Below are 27275 nucleotides of genomic sequence, written 5' to 3'. Positions count from 1 at the left end.
TAGCTTTTCAGTAGGGTCCCAGCACTGCCTGAAGGAGCCTGTGTAGCGGTATTGTGCAGGAGCACAAGAGGGAATCACGTGCGCAGGGGAAGGAGCCAAGAGCCACGTGAAGATAATACTTGTCTGTTGTTTCCCCAGAGCCACCTCCTCTGCCAATCACAACGACAACAATATTTCCTTTCTTGCCTGATGTGCCCCTGGTGACTTTGCCGGGCACTGAATGAGCTGTGCTAAAGGCAGAGGGAAGGCACTGCTGCTGACCTCCCCCAGCAGAACTCCAAAGCACCAAAGGCTATTCAGAAGGCAACCCAGAGAGAAGCCTCCTAAGGGCAAAATCCTGCAAATATTTCCAAGGCTGGTCCCTTGATCCTTGGTCATGGTTCCCTAAAAGCGTTTCCTGCTCAGACTGCATTCTCATCTATCAATCTACAATTGTCCATCCTCATCAAGCCTGAATTATTTACAAGTTATGCAACAAGCTATCCTTGTACTTACATCACTAGAGCTCCTGCCAAAAAGGGAAGGGTTAGTACTCTACTTCTGCCAGTATAATTCACGCTAAAAAAGGCCTGTTGCCATACAATTCCACATCCAGTCTCAGATTTAAACCCTTGCTAGCAGGTATCAAAAATAAGTCTGTCTGTGAAGGAAACAGGTTAAAACATTCTGCTTTATGCAAAGGTCTGGGGCTGAGGGAAAGAGAAGAAACATAGATACCAGAGAAAAAAGCAGTTTCACATGCAAAGCCAAAAAGTTGTGTGGCTTTTCTGCTTCCCATCTCAGTATATATTTGAAGAGAAGGAAAGCAGCACCTCTGGGAGCCACGAGAGGCATCTTCACACCACTTGGCTGCTGCCCCCTCCTACACCCAGATTCAGACAGCAGGTCTCCATCCAAAAGGGCAGCAACCCATAGGTCCTTCCCTGGATGTGCAGTCCAGGCACTGCTGGGACACAGGATCTGGGAAAGGCTCCTGAGTCCCACAGGTTTCATGCATATGAAGAGACTCAATGATAAATGAAGGTTCTAGTGGGAAACTAGATATTAACTTTGAGAAGAGTGAGCAGAACGCGAACATCTGGGAGAGGAAAAGAAAACAAAAGGCTGAAACAACTGAAAGTGTTTTTCTAATGCACAAAATACCACAATGATGTTATATTACAGAAATTTAAGATGGGACAAACAACAAATTTGGCCTAACACAAATGCACTTTTAGCAAGTATGCCACAATAACCTATACTTTAATGAACACAGCGATTTCCTTACTGAACAGATTTGTTCAGTACACAGCTTCATACCCAAGCAACCAGTAAGTCCTACAGATGAGATGTACAGAGAAAAAGAGATTTTTGCAACCCCTCTTTCATTAAAAAAAAAACAGACCTGAATTTTGCAACCATGAAACCAAAAGCTGTCACCATGCACACCCAAACAGGAGCAGAACAAAGGAGAGCAAGGAAAAGTAATCCTACTTCAGCATTTCCTTGGGGCTGTTTCACATAGATATTTTATTTAAAAGAGATTGGGCTGGAAAAGTAGCTGACAAGAGAAATTCAGAGGCTCTATCACATGCCTGACAGCAATGAAGGGCTATGCATTGCTCAGTACGTAGCAGTGTTTAGTCCAGAAGCAAACACAGACCTGTGAAGCAGAGGAGCAGCCTAGAGATGGTACTCCCAAATCAATTACAAAAAATAAATTTTAAACAAATGGGAGAGCACAAACCAACACCACTGCAACTGCCAGCAGCCATGAAGCACGCACCTTTGACCTCCAGGAGACACAGTCCTGCTGGTGACATCCACCCCTCTGTAGGATGCATCCTACCTCAGGTGGACGGACCTGACCCCTTATACAGGCACCATTTACCCAGCGCTATGTTGTGTGTACCCAACGCACCAAGCTTCAACACAATAACTAAGTGCCTAAAATAAAAGACAAAATGAATCCAGGCTTTGGCCATTACTAACATCAACCATCTGCTGAAATGACAGCAAACAGGTAATGGAACACTGCAAGGTTTATTACTGACTGGCTTTTGAAACCATATCAATTGGTAGGTGGAAGAACTTCATAACACACTGCTGATCTTTCAGCTGTCTGCATTCCCCAAGTCTTCCACGCTTTAATTAAGCAAACCCTCCTCATTAAAATGTTGCAAGTATTGCAACTTTTCCTTCCAAATATTTAAAACCCTGAGAGCTACACTAAAGAGCCCTGCAATTTATCAGAAAATGAGTTCTGTGGAAAGCCCTAAACAAAGAATTACTGCATCTTCTTTGTAGCCCCAAATCCACCTGTATAACATGAAACACTGCATTGAGCCCATACTACGAAGAAATATATAGGACACTTCTTCCTTAAAGAAGTCTGTCTTAGGTACACCTGCAAAACCCTATTGAATAGACTGCCATCACATCTCCCTCAACATCATAGGTCATACACTGGCTTAGGAACACATCATACCCAAGTTTAAAGACCGTTGTACACGTCACCCTTAACCTATGCTCTGTTTTACATCCACAAAAGGAAAACTTCAAAATTTGGGCTACAGCACAGCCTCCAAAAAACTTCTTGTAAGCAAGGACTGGTGTGTGAGATCATGATCTGACATTTAACATAAGGTTTCTTTTGTGAGCCAGCCAAAATATGTAAATTACACAGAAATAAAACGAACCGTCCAATCTGTACATGTGTCTTACAAACCTGCTTGAATGACACAGGGAGAATTCGCAAGCCTTTACAAGTCTTAATTTCAGGTAATCTTTGCCTCAAGGTTGAACACCTCAGTTCCCCTGGACCAGACTTAGTCACCATTCAGCCTGCACAGGTAACCCGTGGCCTCCTCCTCTGCTCTACGTGCGGACAGGGCCAGCCATGACGAGTGACAGCAGTGGGTGGAGTGGCCAAGTGCCCCTTCTTCTCACAAGAAGAGGAGGCAGAGCGTGTGAAGCAGGCTGAGCAGGCACTGTGTGCCAGGAAGAGAAGGGAGGCTGGGAAACCTGCCCAAGGTGACACTGGCAAAATACCACTCTGGCAAGGCCAGGATGGCACAGGGAGGGAAAGGCACGGAGGGGATGGAATGACCAGCAGTTTGTATCTGGGCTGAAAGCATGACCATACTTAGAACAAAAAAATGACGGAGATCAGATGAGCGAGCCTCAAATTCACCAAGTCATTCTTTTATTTATTATTCTCCTTTTAAGCCTTGTCAAATTCCTCTCAGCATTGATAAGGTCACAGTTGGAATACTGCATCCTGTTCTGGGCCCTCCAGTACAAGGGGGAGATGGGCATACTGGAGAGAGTCCAAGAGGGCCACCGCAATGATGAGCCTGGAGTACCTCTGCTATGAGGAGAGGCTGGGAGATCCGGGGCTCTTCAGCCTGGTGAAGAGGAAGCTCAGGGAGATCACCACAAATACCCAAAGGATGGGTGCACAGAGGACGCAGCCAGGCTCCTTTCAGTGGTGCACAGTGCCACGATAAGATGCCGTGGGCACAAACTGTCACACAGGAGCTCCCTCTGATCACCAGGAGCACTTCCATGCTCTGCCAGTGGTGAAGTACCAGCACAGGCTGCCTAAAGGCTGTGGGGTCTCCTCCCTGGGGGATCTCCAAAAGGATCCTGGACATGGGTCTGGGCACTCTGCTGTCAGTGGCCCTGCTGGAACAGGCTTTGAGCCAGAGGGACCCAGATGGCCCTGCCAGACTCAGCCATCCTGTGATTCTATAAATTCCATTTTCCCCTTAAAAATTACCCCAGAAAATACCCATGCTGGATACGGGGGGGGGGGGGGGGAGGGGAAATCAACACCACGAGCAAAGAACATTTGGCAAGCCAGCAGCAGGAATTTTCTTCTCCTCTCTTCACCCCTATTTCCACTTTCCCTTCCTTCATTCTCCCCCTAAGTAAGAACAGGCCCCCCAGAAATTTTAGCACAGAGGAGCAAGTCTGTAGCCAAAGACAGCCAGCCCTAAGCAAACACACACATACACTGCTCCTGCCTGAAGGAAACTTGCATAAAACTCCCCACTTCGTCCTAGGAAGCAAAGGGCTCTTGTTGTAAAGGGTGAACCCACAATAGATGCCTAAGCAGATGCAAAGCCTTCTGCTCTTCCATGCTCTTCAACAGCATCCCTGAAGCCTATGAGCAGCAGCAACTTTGGGGGTGAATAAGTGCTGCCACGCTGAGTGGCTGTACTAGTCTGTGGGAATGAACACCAAGTCAGAAAAGAAATAATGAGAAAAATACAGTCCAAGAGCAACTTCACTGGAGGGAAGACCTGTTTTTAACTTGGTCACACAAGGAGGAGACCTATAACCATAAAGGTTTTAAAGACAGGAGGGAATAAGGGTGTTAAATTTTAACTCTAAAATATATTCGCACTCGGAAACACAGCTTTTCAAAAAGGAAATCCATTATAGAGTAATTTACATCTGACTGACAAGATGATGATGATGACTCTATAATTATTAGGTCCAATCACTCAAATTGTAATTTACCAGCAGACACACAAACTACTCAATTCACAGCTAACATTTTCTTCGGCATGCATTGCATTTTTTCTAAAACAAGAGAGGAGACAGACCATCTCTATCAGCAACAAATAAAGCAACCACCAACAGAGGAATTCAGGGACATCTGTGAGGGGCGCATTTTCCTTCATGCTCATGCCAAACCCTGCCAGAGGACAGATGACAATCAGGGCTGTTACCAAAAGGCTTTTCCTTTGTAATTGGACAGGAGCAGCTGCTAGGCAGGTACAGAGTTAGATCCACATCTGTGCACGCTTGATAAGCAAGTTCTCCATAAAAACCAATTGCTGAGGTTTTGATTTTCTTTGGTAGATTCATGCTGACTTACGCACGGTATTTAAAATCACCCTGTGCTGCCAAAGCGCTATAAAGGCTGTGCACTTTAGTGTACCAGTAAGTGCATTTGGCACCACGCCACTATGTACAAAATCATTTTCATGCAGCTGCCAGCAGAAGGGAACTATATTCTTGGACCAGATGTTTTTGTTGTCAGTGCTGCCAAGCACGCTTGGAAACCTCACAGCTGAGCGGTGCTGCAGGAGTGAATTAACAATGAACAGAGCCACAAGATGCTTGTGTCCATCTATCAGACAGGGTGTCGCAGCTCCTGATCTCCCCTCCTCCCCTTCTCAAGCAAGGAAGCTGCTGATAACCACGTAATTATTGCCTGCCTGAGACGGACACTCCCTCCGCCTCCATTGGGATAAATAAAAGCAATAAATGCTGGCACAAAATATCACACCTCAGCTCCTCAGCTGCATTTACCCTTAGCTGGGCAGTTGAAAAAGAGACCATGATTAACAGCCAAGAAAATAGGATTGGAGCAAACATAGATGGGTCCTAATATTACAGTACAGGTTTGTTTCTGCTGCTGGGCAGCAAACAAGCTTGCGATTATTAAACAGTATTTCATCTCAAAAATCAGAGCTGCTACAGTATCTTTCTCTCCAGTTTAAAAACAAACATCCCTGATCCTAGCACAAGGCTCTCTCTTTTCAGCTGAGCCCCTGACAGCCTCTGCTTACAGCAGAGTTGGAGGACTGGAGCTCCCCGTCCCAGCTCTTGTCACCAGCCCTTGCATCACCCTGCTGTTCCCTCATGCAAAACCAGGGCTGCCAACAGTCCCTGCCTCAAATCTCCCTCCCCAGGCTGGCTCTAACTCAATCCCAACGCCTCTAAAAGAAACTGAGTGTGGGGCAGTCCACACAGAAACAAAAACTGCACAGGGTATAAGTGCACATTCACAGGCACACCAACAGGGACTGCCCCTGTGGTGGGGGGAGAGCACTGCAGGCTGGGTGTTGTGTAGATGTGTGGGTCAGTTGGTTGATTATTCCATTTCCCGAGCAGTCCGAGTATTCAAAATGAAAGGCAGGCAGAAAGAGGATGTGTGTGCAGCAGGTCTGCTGGAGCTTTGGTCTCTTCTCCCCATCCCCAGGCAGCTACGCCTTGAGCAGCCTGCTCCTATCCAAGAGCATCCTCTTGACTGGCAAGCACCATGTCATGATGAATTATGGCATGGCTGCCTGCTGGTCCTCACGGCAGAGCAACACACGCACATCTCTGCTAAGCTACCTCCCAAGTAGGAAGCTTCACACCCTCATTCCCAGCACTTGCAGCCTTCAGATGTAGTTACCAGCTCATTCCTCCTCCTCATCTCCACTGTTAAAAAGTGACACTCAGCAACTTGGCTGCAAATGAACATGTTTCACTGAAATCCTTCTCTACGAGAACAATCTGATCTCTTTAGAAACAATCTGACCTATCATAGAATGGTTTGGGTTGGAAAGGAGCTCAAAGCCCACCCAGCCCCAACCCCTGCCATGGGCAGGGCTGCCCCCCACCAGCTCAGGCTGCCCGGGGCCCCGTCCAACCTGGCCTTGAGCGCCTCCAGGGATGGGACACCACAGCTTCTCTGGGCAGCTGTGTCAGCGCCTCACTGCCTTCTGAGTAAAGAATTTCCTCCTAACACCTAATAAAAATCTCCCTTCTTTTAGATTAAACCATTCCCCCTTGTCCCACCATCATCAGACTGAGTAAAAAGTCAGTCTCCCTCCTGTCTAGAAGCTCCCTTTACATACTGGAAGGCTGCATCTCCTCAGCCCCCAGTGGCCACATCTTCAACCTGCTGACATCTGCACGGGAGCAGTGCTCAATGTTAGCATCTGGAACAGACACAGAACAAATTTGAAAGTTGCATGTTTAAAAAGAAACAAAAACAGACGGCCTCTCTCATCTGAATAAATGGCCTCCTTCTCAGGGACTTTTCCTTTAAAACAAAAGAAATGCTATCACCACAGGGTCTCTTGGGAAGATGATTCATAAGCAGGAAAAGGACTGTAATTCTATGCTTGGGGTACTCACCCTAACAGATATTACAACTTTTTACTATGCTAGTCCTGTAACACGATGAAGTGACAGTCTGAAAAATCTCTTTAATCACACTGATTTGTGATGGAACAAAGAGCAACTAAGCCCAGCGAAAATGTTGGGGGGTGGGGAGGGGGCCATTTACATCTGAACGAGGAAACCTGGACTGTGTGCAGAGCCTCGAAATTCAAGATGATGTGCTTTAAGGCACTGGATTTGATCAGAGCGGAGCTGTCTGACAATGAAGCCATGCACAAAGGGAGCGATCGCACAAAACGTGCCAGCTCCAGCTCTGCCACCAAGGAACAGAGCCACTAGTCGGTTTGGAAACATTACTGAGCATCGCGGAAGGAGAAATCCCACACACAGCAATCAGATCTTTGCAATAGCAGGAGAGAGGCAGCTAAATGAAAGACCATGTGTTGTGGAGGTCAGCTTCTGCCAGACTACAGGCATTCAAACAAAGCCTGTCATGGCCAGGGACTCCTGTGGTGCTGTCGTTCTAAGAGAAGCATGTAGAAATCCCAAAGCCCGATCAAAAAGGAAAGCCTCATACAAAGCACTGGTTGAACTAGTTGAGCTCATCTCTGCTGGGTTACCAACAAATGGCATTCTGCTTGGAAAAGCCTTTAGTTGCACTCTGGCTGGCGTGAATTGCTAAGAGTGAGGGGCAGGGGTGCAGAACAGGAAAAGGAAGAACAGGCAGGCTATTATGAAGTCAGCAAAACAATACAAAAACTTTGTAGAGAGAATTTTGAAGGTTGTGGGTGCTTTTTTTTATCCTCCCTGTTTTGAAAATCTTTCTCCCCAAATCAGCTCCATCTGCAGTCTCCAAGCATCTAGAAGTTTCTGCCAAAGTGATCAGCAGCAAAGAGCTCACACTTGGCTTTGAATTGCACCCATTATGTGCTCCAAAGTTCACACACCATGGAGAGAGATCGAAGAAAGTCGGAACTCTCTTTGGGTGAACACTGAGTCTCCGATCCAAAGCACAAGAAATGACGACAGTGCATGTGAGCTGCTTCAGCAAAAACAAGGCACTGTGGAAAAAAGGACATTGCCTCTTTTCATGACCCTATAAAACTTCCTCACTGAAAGTAGGCTGGGCTGAGGGCAACTCTCCAACTTACTGGCAAACATCTTCAAAGCAAGACATCCAGCTCAAGTTTTCTTTCATACAATACAGCCTTTATTCCCTCATGCCTTTGCTTCACCATCGAACACATTTCCCCAGAAGCTGTACCTAGCTGCAGCATGTATAGCAAGGCAAAGAGTCACAACCCAGCTTTCACCACCACCACACAATGTGTTTCTGCAGCACCAGCCTTCAGAGTAAGCATGTACCACACTGACAACCTCTACAGCATGTCCTCTTCCTTTTGGGGAGGTGCTGAACACTGCAAAAAACTGTTCCTCTGCTGCTACCTAATCACATCCCTATCCACCACACACATGGAAGGGCTGCTGAGACCCTGTTTGATCATTCATGCTGTAAAGATGGTTAATGAACAAGGCTAAAAAGGAAAAGAAAAAGAGGAAAAAAGAAAAAAAAAGGGATGAAACTAGTTTATCTGAATAGAAGATGACAAAAACACCACTCAACACCAGTAAGCATTAACTCAGAGGGGTCAGCACTGCATTACTGTAGCAGATTTCAGAGGAAACCTCTGGCTCCCACTGTCATGCGGTAGGCAAATAATTTTCTCCATCTGAAGCCCTCTAGTGATGGCCCAAAGTACAGCAGTCACACAGGCGATCACTTTTACTAAACAAGTACACAAATTTAGATAAACAAAAAGACCGCACAAGAAATCGCTGCTCTCCAGACAGTTAAGATGGCCATTTCTCAGAGAGGACACAGCTCATGAAGTCACGCTAAGCAGGGTGATAGAAACTGTTTGTCCATGCTCTAATCTAAGTAGCTACTTGCACTCCGAAGGCCACTGATATATGGATATGTTCAGAATGATTGTGGATTAGACCTGTAATCCAAAAAAGAGGCACTGATTCATTATGAGTGGTTATTAATTAAGATCCAGAAAAAAATGTGAATAACTCACAGCACTGTGGGCTTGATACTATCAGTATTATTTTTTCCATCTCAAACACTGGAATCCAACTTTTCCATATATGTTAAGCTTTAGCAGTAGGCACGCACTCTGCTGCCCACTAACCATACAGCTTGCGAACACTCCTGAGTTCCCACAACTATATTCACCATATGCATTGGTGAACTGCAGAGAAGACCAGTACAAGAAACATCTTCATTTTTCCTTTAAAAAAAAACTACTACTAAATGCCAGCGAGTTGCTCAGCTGCCCTCCAGATCCAGCACAGCCTCAGGGATGCTACTGTGTCAGAAGGCCTTTCTATTGAACTGTATAATGCTCTGCCCAAATCCAGCGCTTTATATTCTTCTGCTTTATCCACCAGCTGTAGGAAATTAAACTATAATAGATCTAACTGTATTGGCTTTTGCATCTCAGAGCAGCAAATTGCTAGATGCATCATAAGCAGCAATGTTAAAACAAGCTTTGTTTCCCACATAACAGTCTCCTGTACCTCAGGACCGTTTCACTATCAAATAAATACATGATTTAAGTCATATCTATCTAACACCTGGAGAAAGAAAGAGCAATATCCAGTCCGTTAGCAACGGCACTACACTAGCATACACATACCAGGGCTTTTCATTTTGTACTTAAAGCAAATGGGTGTCTTTCAGAGGTAGATCTGCTTCGGGTACCTGGCTCAAGCTGTTCCTGGGTCACTTTCTTTTGCCATTTGCCAGCAAAGGGACCATTAAACCCAGGATTAAGAAGATTCTTCGTTGGCAAACACAGAGCATGGTCCAAACCCTGGTTCACAAGGCCAGTCTCCTGTGGGTCACCAGCTCAGAGGCCACTGGCACGCTGCCTCAGTGCAAATTTCTGGCTCTATCATTGAATCAAACTCGCCACCCCGCAACTCTTTGCTCTAACATTATCCCAAACACTGGAATTCAGAATCACAATGAATGCTATGGAAGTGGTCCAACACAAAAAGTGAAGTAATTTCTGAGGCAGGCAAGCAGCCTAAAAATAGCCTGCTGCACAGCAGAAAGAAACAGAGGGTGGGGGAATCCCTGCAGAAGATCTTGGCACTTCTCTCCCAAGCCCCCAGGTGCGCAGCACTGCAAACCCTCCCTCACAGCCACTGCAGGTGGTTGCGGAGGATGCAGTGAGGCCCTCAGGAAGACAGCATGATCAGCTTTCCTCCAGGCATCGCAAAGCCATAGCTGTGTGGGCACGACTCCCAGACGGCCCCACGGCTGTAAGGAATCCTGGGCACCCTGCTCTGGGTGGCCCTGCTGGAGCAGGCATTGGGCCAGAGGAACCCAGAGGTCTCTGCCAGCTTCAGCCACCCTGTGGTTCTGCGAAGACCACGCTATCTGAATATTTATAAATAGAAAACAAACTGTTCCTCCTTTCTTCCCTGAGAGTAGAAAACCTTTCATTCATTTATAGCAGTGTTTGTTTGTTTGTTTACATTGGTATGCATGGAGAAAGGGAAAGAGTTTGCAATTTATATGCTGATTCCTTCATTTCTACAAGAACAGTACAAATGGCAACACGTTAACACTTTGTGTTGCAGATCAAGGCTAGGTACACTTCCCAAATTGAAAAACGTCTAACCCTTACAAAAACAGCTTTCTCTCACAGACTAAAAGAGAGAAAATTAAGTAAATGCTAGAGAAAAGGCTATCAAAGTAAAATATGCCAAAGACAAAGAAATCCCTCCCTAGTGGTGCTGCCTCTGCTCACAGTTTCCAAAGCATGGAGTCAGCACAGCCCCGCTGTCTGCGGCCACAGCCAAGAGGACAGGTTAGCACAGGGGGAGTCAAGCAGGCAGCCGGGGTGCTCACTCCTCCTTCTGCCCGGGATCTGTTCTCTCAATTACATTTCCATTTGGTCAAAGGTTCCACATCAGAAAGCCATTTTCAGTAATCACGTGCATTCTCCCGTCTTGCTCTCACATGCACGTCCAAGGTGCTTTGCCAGGCTAGTAACAGTTATCTGAAGGTATAGGGGCTGCTGCATTTACACTGGGATTTCCACTTAATTCTTACCAACTCACGTAAAACTAGAATCAAACACTGAAGCTCAGTTCAGGAAGAAAGAGCTATAGTGGAAAATATCCCTGCTCTAATGACAAACTGCAAAAACACCTCATCCATCCACTGACACGCAAAAAAATTGAAAGTTCATTTCTGGAACTGACCTTGACACTTGGCAGAGGGAAAGGCCTCCGTCATCCAGCAAAGCTCTGTGCAAGCAACCAGGCTGCTGAATTCTCACCATGCCTTTTGCATCAGCGCTGCTGGGTAAAGAAGCTAGCGTTTTACCTTATGGGCACAATGCAAAATACACAAGTGATGTGCTCCCTAAGTAGGAACAGCAGCTCCTTCTGCACCTTTCTCTCTGTTCTCAGAGATACCTCTTTCAGGCCAAAACATCTGAGAAGAAAAGCCTGACACGGAAAAGATAACTGGGAGTCAGCACATAAAGACACCTTATTGGCCAGATTCCCATCATCTTATTCCTGCTTGAAGCAAGATCCTATGAAAAGAGAAAGCAAAGACAGGAGAACAAAACTGAACTGCATGTGCTTATTACAAAACAACAATCTGCAGTTTAATGGCAACACCTTTGCAGATTTATTTAGCAGTAGAAAATATTCTCTGCCAGAGAGACTACACAAATCACACTCTGGGTTTTAATCCCTTTTGGATTAAACCTATCCACAGGAATGTACACAAGCCCCTTACTGGAAAAGATGTTTCTAGGTTCAGGAGACAAAGAGCAGCTTCTAGACCAATCAGCTAAACTAGTTTGCACAGCATCTTCAGGGCTCTTTTAACACTTAGCTCAGCCATGTGCTTTCTATTGCATATTCAAGAGACTGGGCATCAGGGGAGAGAATGCTTTCCTCTCAGGCACGAGGGGGGTGTTAATCACGGTTACAAGTCAGCTTGGAGTACAACAAATTCCCATGTCCTTGCACATTAGCACTTTCTGCCATAATCTCCAGTTTTAGGACCTGGGTTTTAAGACTGTATTTCAGCCAACAACTCCCTACACATCACTCAAACTTTCTGTCTTGCAAAAGAAGTGCTGTCGAGAGACTTTGAGCAAACATTTCTCTCTCATTAAACATTAGAGAACAACATCGCTATTTTACGGTTATATACACATACACGCATGTTAAAAACAAAGCACAAGAGAGATCACATGGGATAATCTCAAATGTACAATTCTATTTGTAGACCCATAAGCTAAAAACGGAATCAGAGGGAGATTTTTAAATGCTGGAAAGCAATTTGCATGCGCTACGCTGCGTCCATTCCTGTAGCTGCAGCACGCACTTGAAAGCCAAGCGTTAGAACTTTCTCTTTTAAAAAAGTTATCTACTTTCTCCTCCTGATTTACTGCAGAACAGTGGCCAGCCAGCTGATAATGGCCAGTGGCTGAGGTCTGTCTGCCATACCTGGCGCAAAGGATGTAAATTGCACCCGCTCTCCTCTGTGCCGCTTGCCAGCTTTCCCATAACTCGTTGGGACTTCATATCTTTGGAATTTCTCCCTCATTACGCTTGGCCAATGTTGGCCAGCAGACCTAAACAGCACTGGGCGGAAGAGCAGGCAAGGAGGCACACGTGCTACCACCGAGAAGCCTCATTTCCTTCGGAAGTTGAGATAAAAATACGGAATGTCACAGAAGAAACAGGAGGAGCCCCCAGGCAGGTGGGGTTGATGAAACTACAATTAAACACAGTCAGGAAAGATTACATTTCAAGGAGATATATCCCTTTTAACATAAACAGCAAATTAATTCTCCCGTCTTTGATCCTAATGCCAAAATGTAAAGCTCACCCCTGAAAGACGGGAGCTGGAGCTGTGCTCCTGCCGCCTATGCTGGCAGTAGGAATCTGCTGCAGAGCCCACTTCAGACTGGGTACTTGCTAAAATTAAAGCACGGTGCTCTGTCACAGCTCTCATTGGGTTTTATTTCAGCCCAGACTGACAAGAGCACACATGTTCTAACAGTGCGTTGACAGAGTTGTCTTGTTTTCCCCGAGCAGACAGTGTGTCTGATTCACCAGCGGTAAATCGAGCCGTGCTGCATATTTGACAGAAAATATTCCAAATGCAGCCCCATGCCTCTTGCTGTTATCTCCACACAGCACAGTTTCCCAATAGAAGCTGACCCTCCTCAGACAACTCCAACACACTCTTGGTCACGCAGCCAGGCCACAGCTCCCTCAGCAGGGCCCGCATGCAGCAGTACTCAGCTTTGTGTCAGCACAGGTGTGACCAGGGGGCTTAGATATTGCGGTACTGAAAGCAGCTGTGAGCTGCCACACAGAGACTTCACCATGGTTGATATTAGGATTCCCTCCCACAGATGCCAGCAGTTGTTCCTTTCAAATACACCTGGAAATCACACTGCCGTTAGTGGCTTCCTTGTAGGTCTCCGGGTGGCTGCAGGTACCAGGCCTGCAGTTAAACTGCATTTTCAGTGTTGCTTAGATTGATAAAAAATAGCCAAATGCTGGAATGCAAGCACCTGTCCCACTCACTGTAAGGACAGCAGCAGACATCAGCAGCTCTTCCACTCTTTGCTTCAGAATGCTTGGCCGGTTGCAACAACAGACCAAAGGAAAAATTTTTAAGGAGCAAGTCCAGGCTTGTCTGAATTGCTGGAGACTTGCTGAGAAACCTTCACACACAGATGCACTGCCACCCATCTGCCAGTGGAAGTCAGCTGCAGCCCGTGCAGCCTGTGGCACCATGCTTCAGGTACACAGGCACTCGCTGTCACGCACTGATCAGTAATAACAGACCGTGGCGGCACAGCTCAGCTAAGGGAAGCACCCTGACCACCGCTAGCTGTGCTACAAAAAGGTGCTACTCGGTTCTCCCATGGCTAGGCAGGCAGGATTTTACAACTGCCTCCCTAAGAGAGGAGATTCTTCTGCACTACAGCAAAGTTCCCTTTAGGTGGACATAAACAGAGCCAGGACGTCTTTACAATGTAAATTGCATGCAATTTATGGGGCAGGAGCAAAACATTTTCTGCTAGACAGGATGAGGCCTTGCAGATCAGACCGAAAGCAGGAGGAGATGAGAAGACAGAGTCAATACAGCTGACTTTACATCCTCTCAGTACAGAGATCCAATGCGAAAGCTACTAAATGAACCACGCTAAGTCCTCACATTCAAAGCTCTTTGGCTGTTAACAGGTAATAGATGTTAGTGAAGCAGCAATGGTGCCCTCAAGGATCTTTATGGCAGAAAGAAAACATCTGTTTCTTCCAGCCTTGAAACAGTCAGGTTCCAAAACAAGCATGTTAAAATATACAGAGGGAGATCCACCCGCAAGGACAGCTGGCAACAGGCCATGCATGCAAGCAGTCTTTTGCTCAGGTGGAAATCTTATACTAAGAAACTATGTGCTGGAAAAAGCAAGTAGAGCAACATGCGTGTATGAACATTTCACATCTCTTCTCTCCCCTGTTGCAAATTCTCCACCCAACCACACAGTACCACTGTGAAGTTGCTCATTACTGGAGCCATCATGCTAAGTGCTAGCTCTCTCCATTCAAACCATGTTGTATATGGTTTCCCAAAATGCTTAATAACACCCAGGGCTTCCTGCCCCACTTGAAGAAGCATGTTCAACCTCCTTCTTACAGCAGCACCAAATCTTACACGTCCTCCCCTCCTCCCAAATAAGCTTCTCTAGCCTAACAGTCTCACCAACCACCCCAGCGCTTGGATGAGCGGAGTGAAAGTTTGCCCTCTGTACAACCTGATGCCAGCACTGCATCAGGAAAGTTTATTGGATTATGTCCAAACATACTTTTTGCAGTTGCAAAGTGGCTGCCCCACTGCCTGCAAGACTATCGTAGCTCTTCTCTACCATCTTCCAAACCAGGTTATTAGAGTTCAAGGGACCATACCATTCAGTTTTGTTTTCCTCTGACCTGCAACAGAAAGTGACCGTTTGTTTGTTTTTTTTGTTTTGTTTTGTTTTTAACATCAACTAAATCTCTAGAGGAGATCAGAGGTTAATCAGCTTCAGGAGGGACTGGACAGTAGGGCTGCACACACTGTAAATGCATTTCCTATTTATTCATTTTCCACAGAACAGTCATTTCATAGCTGTGCCAGGTAACTGTTTATTCAAAGACTGCAAAATTTTGTACCAACCAATATTAAGCAAGCTCACATCTGAAGGACACACAAGCAGAGTGCCAGCACTCCCCATGGGAATGACCTTTGTTTTTAGGTTCCCCAAACCAGTTCATACAAAGAGCAAAAGCTTTCGGCAGCACTGTTGGCTTCAAGTCTGCTTTGGCTAACCTAAGAACAAGCACAGCCATGGATGATAAGCTAGTGCTATAAGGAAGCTGCTCTAAGCCAGGGAAATCAGTGTGCTCTTGTCTCCATACTCAAAAGGCAGCCCACATTCAGCTTCTTCAGACTGGCTTGCCCTAGCTCTACTGCATGCTACCATGAAGACCTACACATTCATGGTCTTTCAGAGTGACACATCAACTTCTTTTTTTTTTCTCCACACTAAAAGATCAAAATCCATAGACTATCTTTTGTTTTGTTTTGTTTTCATTTAAAATAACAAAAGTTAGGGTAAACTTTTGATGCTTATTATTTTTTTTTTATTATTTTCTCCTCATTTAATCTGCCTGTGTGCACAGGAACACAAAACACTTATCCTCTGTAGTCTTTCCACAGACCAATTTTGGGGTGCAAAGGATAGATAGTCCGTAATGTCACAGTTCACAACACCGTATGGACCATCAGAAAGAGACAGACAAGACTCAAAGTGACTTGTCTACCATAACATAAAAACCATTCAGCAGAGCTGGAAAGGCAGCAACGAATAATTCTGGTAACCTCTCCTACCGGAGTTCATGAGATGAGACACACTTCTGTGCAGGCCTGGAGGTTTTGGTTTGGGGTTTTTCATTGTTCTGTATACCATGTACGGAAAGGGTAAGACAGGCAAGCACTAAAAGCAATGCAGCCTCTTTCATAAATCAGGATACAGTACCCAGTTGTTTACTTAGCATAATCTTACACAGACTAGACTGGACAAGTCATGAAACACTGGGCACAAGAGCTGAGAAATGCTGCTATTAAAAAGGCATGCGGAAAACTTTCCCAGAGGATGCCAAGAGAATGTGTGGGAAGAGGTAGGAGGAAGAAGCAGCAGCGTCAGGGTTATAACAAACAGTGAAAAAGTGATTTGTGCTTTTTCCTCAAAATTAGCTACTGAAGATTTCAAACAGAAAAGCATCTCTGGAAGTGGAACACAGGACCGACACTGGAAACAACTGTGCAGCTGCAAGTAAGGCCTCCAAAAGAGTCGAGCTGCATGTTTAGGATAGAATGCTAACAAGCTCAGATGCACACAAATTTGCCAAGTAAGCTTTGCTAAGGTTTTAAATGGTTTGAGGGTTTTAGGGTGTTTTGGTTTTTTTCGGCTTTTTGTTTTTTTAAAAAAACTTCACAATAGAAAAGGATTCTTCTAACTAACCAGTGAATGCTGCCAAATCTCACAGCATACTTGTGTTGCATCTGATAACATCAGTCACGCTCACTTGGTGTGCTACAGAGCTGAACGACGGTATGGAGCAAGCAGTCTGTGGAAACCCAGCAGCATGGGAGGGAGGAATTTTGGGAAGGGGTCAACACACACTCAACATGGACTCTTCCAAAACAATGCCCCATAAGGAATGGTCACTTACATAAAAAAGCTTCAAGACAGACTGCAAGAATTTCTCAAACAAAGCCTCCCCACCAACATGCGTGCAAGCCTGAGATTCAGCCTACATACATACAGTTTAGAAAACAATTTTTCAAGTGTGTGTATGCTGATAGCTCATCCAACAGACAGAACAGCTTTCAATTGCTGAAGACTGGTATTTTGTTGTTACTTGCTCTATGTTCCAGTGACATTTTTTCACCCTTACATGTGCTGCAAATTCACCCTCAGACAGCACAAATATGATCTACATGCATGCCATACTATTAGAAGGCTTGCAGACCTTTACATCTTTCAGTGCTTGCTGGAGTGCTGTAGATCTGTGGATTTATACAGACCTACACGATTTTACAGAGCTTTTCTTAATTTGTTTAGAGAAGAGAAAAGTGGAAGAGACAGCAAAGCTGCACGTCGACATCCCCCACCATTTCAGGCAGCAGTACTGACGAGTCATAATATATTCAAAGATCAAGCTGATATCTTCAGCCCACCTCCTCTTTTCTCATCCTTACCACCATTCTTCTCAAAATTAAAATCTGAATAGAAAACCACAAGAAAAGCTGGGAAGGATGAAGAGCATTACCAAAACACCATGTACAGTTTGAGCTATAATGTTTCTTCCAGCATTGCTAGTTGGAGGTTACACAACCTCATTTTCTTTGTGCCAACCAAAACTTTCTAAGGGAAGTCTTCACTTTGACTTGGACATTCCTTCTGTTCAGGTCATCAAAGCTTTACAGAGCTGATGTAACCTTGGTGATCCTGAGCAATGCAGGAACTGCAGAACTGGGCCTTGAAAACTGAAAATCTGAGGCGTGCCTACAGAGCTTGCCAACACATTAGGCTTTCTAATTTTTTAAGTGTTTGGCAAAGCAAGCACTGGATCAGAGGTACCTGAGAAGAAAGAAAGTCTTGTGTGTGTTCTCAGCATCAGTTAAACAAAACAATCAGATATCATCCACAGCAACATTTAAGCATAAAATACTGCCAGCAATACATGTGCAGAGGCACGAATCACCTAGAGCCACAGTAGCTGCTCATCAAAAAAAATTCCAATTTCAGTTTTTTAGGAGAGTTTCCATTCCAGCCTCTTTCCCCACATACACACAGTTAGTTACCATGAGTTCTCAAGAGCAGTTTGTGCAAACAAAGCTATGAAAGCAAGTCGAGAAGATCCTTATGTTCTCTGCTCTTAAACGTCTGCATAAGTTGCAGTCAGCTAGAATGATGAAGAAGCTGCTTTAAACATGATCTGCCAGTAAAGGAGATGCTTAGGAAACCCTTCCTTGAGGAAACCAAGCAGTACCTGGATGGCAAGGCCATCTTCAGCAACAACACCAATCTGAGCTCTTTCCTCCCCTTCTCATCCATGACCATCAGTGGCTCTTTCCCAATCTCACGCCACATTCATCGTAGTGAAGACTACGTGCTAAACTACAGCAGCAAACTCATCCAGGTTATAAATAACCATCAGGAAGAGAAAAGTGAGTGAATTTTTAGTGGAATTGTGGCCTGCTCGCTGATCCAGGTCACCACCTGGCCCTTAGGCCTTGGTGCCAGCACAAATACGGAGATGCAGACAGGGAGCCAAGTGCTGATGGCAGCAGGAGCAGACAGGAATATCCTATGGGAATATCATCCATGCCTGGTGTTAAAAAGTAGAGTTGACTTAGCATGACTTGGAAGAATTTACACCACATTTTTGGCCTCCACAGGCTCATTACTTTGAAGTAAAAACACATGAGCTCCACTTGTAGGAGTAACGACACTTCTACACTGCGTGGGGCTAACATCTCCCAATCCTCCCTCTGACTGCCATGCATCCCTAAAAAAGAATGAGCTTATGAGGTAGAAGATAGTGCCAATATACAACTTTCAAAACCAGCCAAATATTGCAGAAAGTTTCAAAACATAAGCCATCTCCTGCAACATGAGCTCAGCCACTCTATACACAGCATTTTTCAATTGCTTGCCTTTTGCTGTGCAACCTCTCCATTACAACTGTTAGTGATTAATATACGCTATTAAAAACAGAGGGAGTGTGCAATACAGCCAGAGTTACTGTTATGGAAGAAACCTTCGCTGCTACAGTCCAGCAAGCTGCCCTACTTCAGAGTGCTGCACAAATGGAAACATTTGCTGAGCAAAGAGCATTCGCTTTATGTCAACGCACCTTCATCCTTCTCTGTTTTGTCTACATGTTAACTGCAGAAAAATAGCGCTGCCTCTCGAGAAGGCAGCCTTTGAAAATTTCCAGTTGAACATCAATTTTTATCAGGCCATCTTACAAAGCAAGAATGTCTAGCTCTTGGCAGACACAACAGCTGCAATTAGAGATCAGCAGTCACACTGCTCATCGATCACAGGGAGATCGAGAGATAGGACTGAAGTACTATCAGTTGACCCATCCCTGCCTTCTTGTTTTCCTCTCTATCCAGCCTGGTCACCCATCACACCTCAGCCACTTGCCAGGCAGCTTCTGTCCAAGTCCATTTTGACCTGCTGGGGCCCATGCACAAACTATCAAAATAGAAAATATTTTGCAGCTATACCCTTGTAAGAGTTTTTTGCTTAATACAACCAGCTTGCCAAAGACCCCTGCTCTATGCAATGTATGCACATTAACTTAATTTTTTCCCTAATGCCTATGTAAGACTGAGGAGTTTAGAAAATTTAGATGCTTGATTTTAGGATGAGCTTCAAAAAGTGCAGTGTCAGTCAGGCATTGTGGATATTGCACAAAAGGAGCAATTTTAAATCTCAAGCCATCGCTGAGGATGTAACTTGGTAAAACACAACTGGAATCAACAGGGAAAACTCTTGCTTTTTCTGGTCTGTTTTGAAGTCTTAATTTAAACTGATTGCTTTTTGAACAGTATAAGCTACACGACAGCTACGGATTCAAGCATGGATGTATATTTTTTATTTCTGTGGCTGGGTTAATTTCCCGTCTTTCTCATCTAAAGCTCCACAGTAAATCCCCTTGGGTCAGTTACAACTACTACTTTACACTGCTGAATTCTGCCAGCAATCTGCTCATCGTTCCTGCAGATGTTTCTGCTTTCAGGCTTCTGGGAACTTTATTGGACCCATTTCCTCTGAATAAATGTACGCCCTTTTTAGGCTGCAAATGTACCAGGGAAACTACTGTCAAGCAGCCTCCTCACCTTCTTTTTTGGTACAGCAGACGCAAGATGCTACATTTAAAAGAAAAAAAGTGGGAAGTGGGGAATGTGCCTTTCCTCCCCTCTTCTGAGAAGTTTCAGATAAGGGAGTGCTACACGTGCTCCTGGGAGCAGCCACGGCAATTTGTGAAAGGCCAGAGGCCCCTACACACAAGCACACAGAAATCTCATAATGGGCAGACAGACTCAAGAGGTCAGGCCCTGCAAACAGAAAGCAAACGTTCACTTGCAAGGACCATTCCCTTCCACATAAACCTGAGGTAAACCGCATGCCATCTCTTGCTGTTGAATTTTACTCACATTACTAACCAAGCAGAATGTTTCTCTACTCACCTCAGTAACGTCCATGACTTTGATGGCTGCCAACTGGCCGGTTTTGACATGTCGACCCTGAAAAGAGAGAGAAGCATCAGCACCAGCATTTCACCAATCCCTTGAGCACACACAGAGCAAAGCATTTGGAGAGCTCCAGCTGCTGGGTTTTGCCCAGCTGTGCTGGACTCTTCTCTTCTGCTATTTCATGTGAAAAGCAACAAATACGCTAGATAGCTAAAGAAGAGAGATTCCTTTTTAAATGTTCTTACAGAAATCTTAGGACCCATTCTTTATCTCCACATTAAGAGGATGATCATTAAGATTAAGCACAGACATTGCATTCGCTTTTCTATCTCAGCAAAGCTCACAGTAAGTATGGATCATTTATTAATGCATTATAATGTTAAACTCCATATACCCCATATTTTATTTGTAAGCATTCGTGCCTAATTAGAATAGCCTGGGTTGTATTTAACTGGGTAAATGCAAACAAGCTGGGCGAGTTAAAAAAGTACATTTGTCTCTGCTTTGGTCTTCACTGTTAAGTAAAAGTAAAAACAAAAAATGGTGGAGTTTCTTCAAGTGATCTATCAGACCTGCAGAGCTCTCTTCGTTTGTCTCCTGATGATGAAGAGGATGTCTCCCTTCAGCTACACCACAAGGGTACGGTTAGTACCCTTACTGTACTGCTTGAGCTGAATTAATAGATCCCAGCTACTGCAGGGGGGAGCTCTTTCCCCTGCCTCCCTCCCTCCTCCTGTCACATATTTCTCCCATGAGCATCGAGCTCATTCTGGCACTCATCAGATCATATGATAAGCTGATTTAGATCACTAAAATGGCAGAAAGTTAACACAGAAAAAGCAAACTGCGGGGCAGGGAGGAGGAGGGATGCAGATCAGGAAATTAAACGGGCTTGCTCTGCAAGCAGAGCAGAGCCAGAGCTGGCACAGGGGCAGACCACGCGGAGGGGAGACAGGAGCACAACAGTCCCTTTCCAGCTCTGCTGAGCTGCGACTCAGCACAGCTGACTTGTGACAAAAAATATTTTTCTCTAGCACAATTTTGCAGAGACTGGAGCCATACCAATTAACTATTCCTTTTTTTTCTTCTAGCAAGCATTTAGCAATGGTTGCAGCCCTTCACATAACACTGAGTCTGTTCGAGGATGTCCAGCTCAACAATCCAGCAGTGCTTTACATATTCAAGACTGGCACCCCAGAAGGACAGCACAGCAAAGCACCAGTCCCTTTGGAGAAATCTCAGCCCCTTCATACTTTGCCATGCTCTCTGCAGAGGTAATGTCCAGCTACTTCTGTTGCATGACAAAGAACTCAGATGAAATGCTGCAGAATTCACAGCCTCCAGCTTCTTTTACAACTTGCATTGTGCTGCACTCTCCCCTCATTAACCAATTCACGTGTTTTCTATAAATAAATTACTGTACTTGAGATTCTGCCTGCTCTGTAAAGTCTCGTTATTACATGCATTTCTTTGTACAGTTTGGTCTCAAAGCTAGATTGGATTTTGAAACAAAATTAGGGTTATAACATATGTGCAATGGCCAAGACTGACCTCACTTTGACCCCGCTACTTCTTGAGGCTTTCAGCAAGCCTTGGGGATCTCCAACTCCAACATCCCACCCTGGACCTCTGCCTAATGACAAAAGCTGTGGTGGTCTTGTTGAGATTTACCATGCTGCCAAGGAATGAGGGGAAAATGCCTTACAATGAGCTGGAAAGATGCCTCCTCTCTCAGCTCTGCCCTTGTTCTCCGCTACTCTGTGCAGAGAAATAAAAGGGCCAAGGATAACAGGCAAGTACAGTTTGAGATACAAAAAGAACACGTTAAAGTTAAGAGAGGAACAAGGACATCTCTGAGAAGGACTAAGGAAAAGGAAACTTTAAAAGAAAACAGTGAAACATGGTTTGCCAGACTGCAAAAGTGGCATACAAGAAGAAGGAAGGAGCATGAAATCCCCAGGGTGCCGTTTATTTTATGAGGAAAAAAAAAGTTTGCTTTATTTGTCATTTTAAACCTATAAATTACTGCTGGGCTTACTATTTCCAGACAGGAGCCTGAAACCTCCCAAGGCTCAGCTTCCCAGCTTTCTCCAGACAACATTCTTCCCTGCAAGGCTGCTCAACTCTGATGGGCCAGGCCCCAACCTCACCGTCCCTCTCCCAGCCTCCTAGCATCCCACCAGTGCCTCCACTCCTTGAGAGTGAACCCAGAGCGTGGCCATCACTTGTGCTTCACTTCACTGCCTCTGCAGCAGGGAGGGGAAAAGCCTCCCCACAGCCTCCTGAGGGACTGGAAAACAGGGGAATTGCAGACTGTGGGAAACGTGGGCTTCTCAGTATCCCAGGCCAAATTTAAAGCCTGGTCATTTCAGAGCATCGTTAAAAATTACTCCGTATATCCTTTTCACAACGTATGGAGCGTTCATACTCTAAGCATCCACAACATAAATTTGGGGGAGGGGGGAGGAGAGCATAACAAATTGATTTATAAGTGAGAAGACATTTTCAAGTCAGATTCTTTTTATTAAAAACATTTTTAGAGAGAGAGGGAAAAAAACATCACAGGCACAGCATATAAGCAGGAGAAGAGCTTTTGTTTGTTTGTTTATCCGCTCAACAGCTCTGCTCAAGAACAGACTCGTCAAACTATTAGCATGCTGGTACAATTATGCTTGCAAGATAAAATGGCTAAGTAAGCCTGGTTTGGAAGCCGGTATTCTGACATTCATAGCTGGCTTTCACTTTGGAAAACTCTGTCTACATTAATAACAAAAACAATAAATAAATTGTTAATTGGCTGAGTGCACCAAAGAGGAGACACCCTCAAGACTCCATCTCCAGGGGTTAGAACTTACTCAATGCCACCCCCCAAGCACCTCACAGATATGGCAAGCACCAGGGCCCAGCTGTGCATCATCTCAGTGATGCAGCCAGCCCATCTGCCAGCAGGACACCATTTTGTGCTGTCCCTAGAGCAATCTGGATCTACATACCCCGCCATGGGGACGATGGCAAATGTGGTTGGCAACCCTGCCTCATGACAGAGGCGACTGATCTTTGAGATCTCTTCCAATCCAAGCTATTCTGTGTTGGCACAGCCAGCTGAGCTGGCCACCACCCTCATGGCCAAGAGCATACTGATGCGTCCCCTTCATTCAGGCCATCTTAGGAAGTTTAATAGCCAGAATTCCCAAACTCCTTGCTGTTTTCTTTTTTGTTTTGTTTTTAAAACACACCCTCCCCTCAGTCCCTTCCCTCTTTCCTTCCATCTATTCATAATAAAGCACTTGCTTATCCTCCTGAGGAAGGAATGTAAGGATATTTTTACAACAACTACTGCTCCCTTCTATTTATAAATGATCTGTTGGGCAAACACAGAGCTAGGATGAGCAAGTCAATGGAGCTGAGTTTACTGACCCCAAACCTTGTCCTGTGTCTTCTCATGGGGGTGACAGGATTTTCATTACGTACAAGGAGATTCTGAAACAGAGCTCTTCTCATCAGCAGCACAACATTTAACTGGATGTTAGACTGGATCCATGCATGTTCCCAGCCACATTTGATAGCAATGTGCTGTTTATTTCTCGTCTCAGTGGGCTTTCTGCATGTTGAAAAGCAGAGGGGACAAGGGGACTCCTTGGTCGACTGCCAGGATCTGCAGAACATTATGAATTCCAAGCCTACCCACGCTCTCCAAGTCAGTTAATACACCTACTTCTTGCCTCCACACATTATTACTGTATTGTTTGGGAAAGGTTCAAAGGGAAGTAGTGTAATGTGCTGTTATGGGTGTTTTTTTTTTCCTCTCAGATGTCTTAATGTTATCAAAGAACTATGCAAATGAAATGCAAAGGAAACGCTATCTGTTCATTTACTGGCTCTCCCCTCTAGTTAACCAAGACACATATTCCACAGTAATGCAATTCTCCTATTAACACAACCTCTTGCCTGAGTATTAATGTGCCTTTTGGGGGACTGTTCCTGGAAATCTGCTCCCCAGCTGAATGGCATGAAAGAAGAATATGGAGCAACATCACAAATTCAGGAAGGAAAACAGCACGCGGAACTCATAACTAGCAAACTTGCATTATCGTTTGCACTACACAGTCTTTGGAAAACCTTCCTAGCCTCTCATTATTCTGTGCTGACAATTAAGAAGAGATGAGCAAGCAAGATGAAAAAAACCCTACTAATTCACATTTCAGTTGCTATGATGCATGCATAAGCAGCAGGCCAGATTTAAACATGTTAGCAAGTAAAAACGTACTGCTCCACCACCTCTCAGTACAATGCCCCCATGCCAAAATTAACTTTTCAATTTGTTTCTCACTTGGTTGACTCTAAGCTCCTACCAGCCTGAGGCAATAGGCCATGGAGCAATGCTCTGCTATTAGGTTGCACACCCTGGTGCAGTAAATGATACCGTGTTGTTCCAACACATGTTTACAACCAGCTCTTTTTGTCACTCGCCAGCACAGGCAGTTTCACAGCAACCAACTCAGTGCTGTGAACACCCAGGCTCCATGAGGCATTTCTTCCCACTCCCAAAAAACGACCAGATCTACCCTGTGAAAAACAGTGAGAGCAGGGCTTGCAGAGAACATAGAGTATGCATTTTAATAGGGAAAAAGATAGAACAGAACAAAGCAAAAAGAAAAAGAAAACTCCTCGGTTAAGAAATAAATAAATAAAAATAAAACATTATTAAGCAAGAAGCCTACCTCATTGCTTTTGTAGCCAAACTAATGCTGTTCTGATAAAGCCTTTTGCAACCTAAATAATTACAGGCTCCAGCTACGGAGATAAATCTGTGAAAAAGAGATAAAGTTTGTCTGGCATAGAAGCTCCTTCTACAATGAAAATCAGCAAACAACCTCAGTACAAAGGCCTGGCACATCATTGCAGAAATGCAGAAGAGTTAAGAAAAGGCCAAAATCAATGTTCCTTTTTCCTGTTAAGATGACTACTAAGCCCAAACCAACCAGAAGCTATTAAAGACTCCTACTGTTCAAGTCAAAAGACAGGACAAGGTTCCATGTTTTCCCTGTCTAGCACTTGACATCAAATGCCTGGAAAGCAAAATAGAAAACACCACCCCCTCTATCCCTCTTTAGATATCCACAGGCTCCCTAGCAGTCTGTTGAAGAAATAATAATGACAATTTACTCATGCATAGCACTGCATTCTGTAAAGTATGAAAGACACAGTTACTATCAGTTCTGTACTTCCAGGAATAAAGGAAAAAAGTGCAACACTATGAAGCAGGGCAAAAAAAAAAAGAAAAAAAGAGAGAGCCCAATGCACTTTTTACTTCAATTACTAGTTTTGTGGTAGCTTTCCCACCCCCAAAGATGCTGGATGTACATTACCACAGGCACTTCCTTCTCCCAACAGCTCATTGCCTAAATAGGCAAAAAGGAAAGAAAAGAAGAGAACGGATGGTGGGAAAAGCATGGCAGAGAGCCATCCTCTGACTTTCCCAGGATCACAGCAGGTCAGTGGCAGAGCTCAGAGTCACAATGCATCCCAGGACCCTGCCCAAAGGGCCACCTCGAAACACTCTATCATGTGCCCAAGGCTGACACTTATGCCCACTTTGGTTCTTGGCCACTCACACACCTACTGACTGAATGGGCAATAGGTGAATAAACACTTGAGTTAGCCCACTTGAGGCCCCAGCCTGGAAAACACTCTCTTGAAGAGCAGTCTTGCATTCCCTCTTCCCAGCCACTACAAGGTTATGCCTGGATTCAGCAACCTTCACCAAACACGCCGTCACCCCTTTTCTCTCTCTCACAAGGGAGTCCCCTCCCCCCATCCTCTCTGAAAAAAGAACTGCCATCTGTTTTTCTGCTTCTAACCTTATTATTCCTTATTTTCAAATGTAGCTCAGTAACTTAGTTGGGTCAATATCAAAACACACCAACAAAACAAAGAAGGAAAGAAAGAAAACTGAAACTCTCTAACACAAAGACAAGAATGAAAATACGGAGCAGAGGAATACCTCCCGCACAGACACAGTTGGCTCAGAGCACCTCTGGCTTCCTCTGGAAACATCAGCTAAAAGCTGCTGCTTCCAGCTCTCACTCAAAACAGTTCTTCACCTCACTTTAAGGCTTTAGCATTCACTAAATCACCCCTTCGAACTCTGATTTGTCTTTCCTGACCTCCCTGCAACAGCCTCTTCCACGCCGAACAACTTATTTCTAGTAAGCACAGCTGAAAACAAGCCTGTAAGCAGGAACATGAAGAGAACAACTGAGATCAAAACACATGCATGTAGATACAGATGAGGGCTACAGATGCACATGCACTTTCATTTTGCACCCAGCCAACCTATTTCACCACCGAACACCCCACAGCTGGGCTGGAGCTGGTCACACTGTTAGGATGACCGCAAGTCCAGGTGCCACCCCACAGGAATGCTGCCCATAGCAAGCAGCCCACCACAAGATGCTTCTGTCCCAAGGGACAGGGTCCCCATGTGGGCAGGGGAGCTTCAGAACAAGGCAGACACCTTCACAGCTCAGAGACGGGGCAGACAGAAGGCAGAGCCTCCCAGTCGCTTCTCCAGGGAGACGGCAGAATAAGCCTGAACGAGAAGAGCCCGAGGCCTCTTCTCTTTGTTTGTTTTTAAAATGAATTCATATTGACATTTAACTCGCCGCTGCTGGACGGGCAAATCTGAGCTTTCTGACCCAAGGGAGCAATTTACACCTTGTGACTGAGGCCCCGTGCTGAGCTTGACAGGCCTGGGCCTGATTCTCCCAGCGCACCACGATGGAGAAGCTGCACAGGGAGCCCCTCGGGCGGTGCTGCAGGAGGTGACAGCCTCCCAGACAGTGCTCCCAAGCAGCACCAATGCAGGTATGCAAACATTTACTTGTCTTTTTCAAGGCTTACTATTTGGTCCCACCTACGATTAGGTACAAGAGAAACGGCCCCAAGAATCTCCTTCTCTTTGGCTCTTCCGTGGGATTATTTCAGGAGGTACAAAACCTCACAATGAAGGCAA

The 27275-nt window shown here is 45.1% G+C and overlaps 1 protein-coding gene across 7 annotated transcripts in view; it reads right to left on the bottom strand.

Annotated features, from left to right (window-relative positions):
- Window positions 1–27275, bottom strand: part of MAP4K4 (mitogen-activated protein kinase kinase kinase kinase 4) — a 155435-nt gene that overhangs the window by 64305 nt on the left and 63855 nt on the right. For all 7 annotated transcript variants that reach the window (XM_048934368.1, XM_048934369.1, XM_048934371.1 and 4 more), the window contains exon 3: window positions 20255–20311. In XM_048934368.1, the coding sequence (XP_048790325.1) occupies window positions 20255–20311 (57 nt within the window). The remainder of the gene's footprint in view (window positions 1–20254; window positions 20312–27275) is intronic.

The sequence above is a fragment of the Lagopus muta genome, chromosome 1 (assembly GCF_023343835.1).
Source record: "Lagopus muta isolate bLagMut1 chromosome 1, bLagMut1 primary, whole genome shotgun sequence".
In the NCBI taxonomy this organism is placed as follows: domain Eukaryota; kingdom Metazoa; phylum Chordata; class Aves; order Galliformes; family Phasianidae; genus Lagopus; species Lagopus muta.
Note: the sequence above shows the minus strand (reverse complement) of the source record. Positions and strands in the feature narration are given on the sequence as shown.